The sequence below is a fragment of the Humulus lupulus genome, chromosome 7 (assembly GCF_963169125.1).
Source record: "Humulus lupulus chromosome 7, drHumLupu1.1, whole genome shotgun sequence".
Lineage (NCBI taxonomy): Eukaryota > Viridiplantae > Streptophyta > Magnoliopsida > Rosales > Cannabaceae > Humulus > Humulus lupulus.
The window spans coordinates 196,800,978-196,806,704 of record NC_084799.1 but is presented as its reverse complement, the minus strand read 5'-3'; the positions used below and the strand labels follow the sequence as shown (position 1 = coordinate 196,806,704).

The following is a 5,727-nucleotide window of genomic DNA, read 5'->3' as shown; positions in this document are numbered from 1 at the left end:
TTTAGTCTTTCCATCTCTTTCATTTCATCTCCTTTCTTTAGACTCACTCTTTCTTATGGTTTTAGGAGTGTTCCAAAAAGTCCCAACTCAGTCCATTTTATCCCGGTAACTTTGGTAAGGAAAATAGGCTAGAATCTATATGTTTATGTTTATGCTATTTTATGTGTTATGTTTTCATATGTTATGAATATGTTATTGATGTGTACGTTGTAGGCTTGGGCATATGCCCTATTTGACTAACAAGACCCCAAAAAGATTGTGGGCATAAGCCTATTTAGCTGGTAGGACCCCACTAATCTCATGGGCACAAGCTTGTTTAGTCTATGGGACCCCAAGTAATAATGGCCATTATAATAAGTGAATTATGTGTTATGATATGTCTTTACGTTATTATGAAATTATGTTTATGTTTATGACTATGTGTTAGATTTTTCCTTGCTGGGCATTAGGCTCATTCCTTTTTGTTTTATGTGCAGGAAAATAAGCTTTAGAGGCGGTAAGATTCGTGACGCTTGGAGGATGTGTATCGATGGTGAATGGAGTCAAGGGGCCGAGCGTTATTCGATTCGAGGATGTAGTCTCCTTTTAAATTTTTATGATTTTATGTGTATTTTCCGCACCAAATATGTAATGTCTTTTATTTTTAAATCATCTTTTGTTTTAAAAACAATGGGATCCCATAATCCTTCTTAGTATTCTGTTTGTTTGTAAATAACTCTCATTTTGCAAGTTACTCAATAAATTATGGTATTTTCGTAAAAATGTAAGTTTTATGTATAGTTTCGTTAATGGTCCAAATAGTCTAGAGTAGTGGGTCATTACACATCTCAAACGTGTAGATCTTGAAAAAATGCCCAAAATAAAAAAAAAATCACCCCAAACAGACACCCGAGTGAAAAATTATGCATCTTGCAAGAATTGCATCGAACACCATCGAACCACCATCGAGCAACATCGATTTTTTCATGAAAATCTTGATTTTGAAGGCCTCATCGATTTGGCATCGAGTACCATTGAACCACCATCGAACCATGTCAATTTTCTACAGATTTCAAAGTTTGAGATCTTAAAAAAATTGCAATAAAAACCCAAAAATCATGCCTAGATCTGTTCGAAATGTAGTATTTTAGTGTCCTAATTGAGGAATACTTGCCATTACATTGATTTCTATGATATTTTATCTTACCCATGAATTTTTTTTCTAGAGAGGGAGTTGAGAGGAATGTGTTGAGGGAGAGAGAGGGAAGAGAGAAGGGGAAGGGATGAGAAAAATTATGAGAGGGGTATTTTGGATATTGTCAAAAGAATTAGCATTTTTTTTTTAATGATTTAAATGCCTAACATTTTTTTGATTTATAAACCCTCATTAAGCATAAAAACTCAAATGTCCCTATCCAAATTTGTTTATAGCAAATATAACTTTTTAAGGGTACACGCTACGCATCTTAAAAAAATTATTTTATAGCACGCGAAGGAAGCCCTAAAAAATTTATGTAAAAGAACTTAACGAAATATTTTAGGACACACAATGTGAGCCCTAAATATATTCTTTTAGGGCTCGTAAAGCGCAAGGAGCGTGCCATAAAAAACTCTTTTAGAGCTTGCAATGTGAGCCTTAAGAGCCTTTTTTTTTTTTTTTTTTGCAGTAGTGATATAATTTTGATTTATTGATATTTTTTGTTATTTGATTTTATATAAATAAGTGGTAAATTTTTTTTTTTATTTCTAGTATGATATTTAGTGATAATTAATAACTATCAGGTAGAGAACAATTACGAAGCTGTTGGCGCAGAGCAATTCCGACAATTAAAACTTGTCGAGCAGAGACTAATTTTAACTGAAACGGTTAAAAATAATCTTTTGACCAAAACGGTTACTTCTATTTGTCAGAAAAAAAAAGAGGCCTGCAAAAGTCTCCTTTGAGTTGACTCACAAAATTGTAATAATAACTCTAGTAGTCTATAGTTGACTATAATTATTGTGATAATGTCCATTACTTTGCACACTATTATTAATTCATGCATTAAAGGATATAAAGGTAATTTACTTATCATACGTAGTACACAAATAGCATCTATAAATAGAGCCACTACTTCCCGGACTGCATTGAACAAATCCGACTTATTGTTGATATAGAATTATAAGAGTAAACAATATGAATGCTAAAACAATTACCATTCTTAGTATTGATGGAGGTGGAGTTAGAGGGATCATCCCTGCGGTTGTTCTTCAATATCTTGAATCTAAACTTCAGGTAAATAATGTTGTTTGTTTTGTATGCATGCTTCGAGTTTTTACTATATATAATGATAGTTATAATCACACACATATAACTATATATATATCTGTGGATAGGAATACGATGGCAAGAATGCAAGGCTTGCAGACTACTTCGATGTCATCTCAGGTTCTAGCACTGGTGGTCTTATTGCGGCAATGATATCAACACCCAAAGACGACGACAAAAAGCGGCCTAAGTTTGATGCCAAAGAGATTGTGGATTTGTACACAAACGAATGCCAAAATATTTTCCCAAAGAGAGATTTGGTGAGTAAGTAATACCTGATAGGATTTTGAAAATAATGCTCATATACATGCTCCATTGTTTCTTGGTTTTCATGTCTTGAATATTTTTGTGTAATTAGTATTTTAGTCTATTACCGCGTTCGGGACCAATCTATAATGGTGTGTACCTTCACCAACTGATAAACGATAAACTTGGCGAAAACCGTCTGAGCGATACTCTAACAAAAGTGGTCATTCCTGCCTACGAAGCCAAGACACTCACTCCTATTGTCTTTTCCACTTATCAGGTAATTAATTAAGATCGAGTTTGTGAACTAAATTTAACTTTACTAATATCATATATGTTGTTATACATAGTTTATATATATATATTTGGATGGTGCAGGTGAATAGTGGGAATGAGGTGTTGGATGCCAAACTTGCAGATATTTGCATTAGCACCACCGCAGCACCACTCTACTTACCAGCTTATCAATTCTACAACAAAGATGTAGAATTCAACATGATTGATGGAAGCGTCGCCGCAAATAATCCAGTAAAGTCACTACACATACTCACTTAATTAATAACTCTGTATTTGATTCGGCTGATCTGATCATATCTTTTATAGACTCTGGTTGCTATTACCGAAGCCGTGAATGCAAGGTCAAAGGTGGTTGAGCATGAGGAGGAGCACAACTCTATTCCTCTCATACTCTCATTAGGAACAGGTGTTAAATGCAAGAGCGGGTACACCCCTGAAAAGATTAATAATTGGTGGACTCTTAACTGGATAAATAACCCCAGCTGGAATTTGTGGAATGGAGATCATCCTATCATTAATATTTTGGGTGATGCAAGCTCAGATATGGTTGACCACTACTGCACCATGTTTTATCAATCCAGAAATCAGCCTCATAATTTCCTCCGTATTCAGGTAAATATAATTTATTAACAAGTTATATTTTAAAGATTAGTGATTTTTGTGTAAATATGTATACATCAAATATAGGATTCTGCATTGCCAAACGACCTTGCTCCCTTCGATAATGGTGACCCTGACAACATGAAGAATCTGAAATTTTTTGCCGAAGAATTGCTGAAAAAGCCAGTTACACGGTCGAATCTACCAGCATTTGAACGTGAAATTGTGGACCAAAATGAGACCTACGAACAAGCACTCGATACGTGAGACTTATTTTCTGTTTCATTAAGAAAAACAAAATAAAAGATCGTTTACACTACATATATATATATATAATTACATATTTTAAAACACATTGACCACAATACATTTACATGCACTATTAATTATCTCTTAATTAAATAGTAATATATACAAACTAGTTGTACTGACAGATCTAACATATACACATTATATTTGCTTGGTTGCAGGTTTGCAGTAAAGCTCATTGATATAAAGAATAGTCGAGCCAAATAAGCTGAGCACTCAGATGTCTATTGTATTAAAATATGTTCATTTCCTATATTATATTTAAAGCTCAACAAGGTCTGCTGTTTGTCGAGTTCATATACATAAATCAAGCTGTTTGTCAACAAGGTCTACGTACAATTAATGCCTAGTGAAAGTCAAGTCTTCGTCTATAATACAATAAAGAACGATTGCATTTTTTTTATCGGTGTACGACATATATTGTATTAGCAAATATTATGTTAGAGTTTAAATAAAATTGATGTCTTATTATGTTAATTGTTAATTATATCATCATGCATGTCTCTTTGTCAGCAATCGTACTATATTATATTAATTTTTAATTATTTATAAAATCAATTTGATATTTTTATATCATACTAAATTTGGTGCACATTCTAACCGAAATTTTTAAACACTTTAAGGAATTATTTATCAAGTTTTGCTTGCAAATTGAGCTGTTAAGAGATTGGAGAAGACTACCGTAGGGCCTAATAATTAACTATAGTTGTACTAACTGGATCATTATTTTTGTCCTGTATATAATCATTCTATCATTTATTGAAGGACAGTGTACTAATAGTTTGCCTTCTCCTTTTCCGTTTATATATCTATTCTGTAGAAAAAAATTGTATAGGTAACTAAATTTTTTTTGTTTTAATGATTTTTTATTTTTTATTTTGTTAATTTTGACTTAATATTCGTATATTTAATAGAATATTATTATATTTAATATTAAATTAGAAATATGACTTAAACTTAAATAAAATTTAATAAATAAATAATTAAATAAATTAAAATAAAATATTTTTAAGATATTGACTTAAACATAAATAGAATTAAATAAATAATTAAAGAAATTAAAATATGATATTTTTTAGATATTTTAAAATGATAATTATTTAAAAATAATAAAACTATAGAGATTGAATTTTTAGTCATTGATACATTGCTCACAAGAGGCCTAGTTGTTCTGCTATGCATTTCATTGTTTCATATGTGTTAGATTGATTATTAATGATCAACGGATTCTGGTTCGGGAGCACGAGGAAACAATTTCATTTTCCTTATTGGATTTTGATTGATATCCTTAAATGTAATTGATTAGTTTCATTGTTTGAATAGTATAAGTTTGATAAAATGTGAGCATGAAAAAGTTAGATTAAATAATAGGATTGGAAGTAGGTGTATTTTTGGGGAGTTCTTTGTTTAAGTTATATTCTGAAAATTGTTGTATTTACAGTACTCAGATGTCTATTGTATTAAAATATGTTCATTTGCTATTATATTTAATGCTCAACAAGTTCTGCTGTTTGTCAACAAGGTCTACGTACAATGCCTGGTGAAAGTCAAGTCTTCGTCTATAATATAATAAAGAACGATTGCATTTTTTTATCAGTGTACAACATACTATATTAATTAATATTGATGTCTTATTGTGTTAATTGTTAATTATATCACCATGCATGTCTCTTTGTCAGCAATCGTACTATATTATATTAATTAATTTTTAATCATTTATAAAATCAATTTGATATTTTTAAATCATACTAAATTTGGTGCACATTCTAACCGAAATTTTTAAAGGAATCATTTATCAAGTTTTGCTTGCAAATTGTGCTGTTGAACATTATTTTTGTCCTGTATATAATCATTCTCTCTTTTATTGAAGGACAGTGTACTAATAGTTTGCCTTCTCCTTTTCCGTTTATATATCTATTCTATATATAAAAAAAAAGTGTATCTAACCAAAAAATTTTATTTTGTTAACTTTCACTTGATATTTTTAT

The 5,727-nt window shown here is 30.9% G+C and overlaps 1 protein-coding gene across 1 annotated transcript; it reads left to right on the top strand.

Annotated features, from left to right (window-relative positions):
* Nucleotides 1–2,155: 2,155 nt before the first annotated feature.
* On the top strand, nt 2,156–3,946 carry LOC133792547 (patatin-like protein 2). Its single transcript, XM_062230455.1, has 7 exons — nt 2,156–2,254; nt 2,356–2,547; nt 2,646–2,813; nt 2,912–3,061; nt 3,137–3,442; nt 3,518–3,693; nt 3,901–3,946. Exons 1-7 carry the CDS (start codon nt 2,156–2,158, stop codon nt 3,944–3,946), a joined length of 1,137 nt encoding a protein of 378 aa, XP_062086439.1.
* The last annotated feature ends 1,781 nt before the right edge of the window (nt 3,947–5,727 follow it).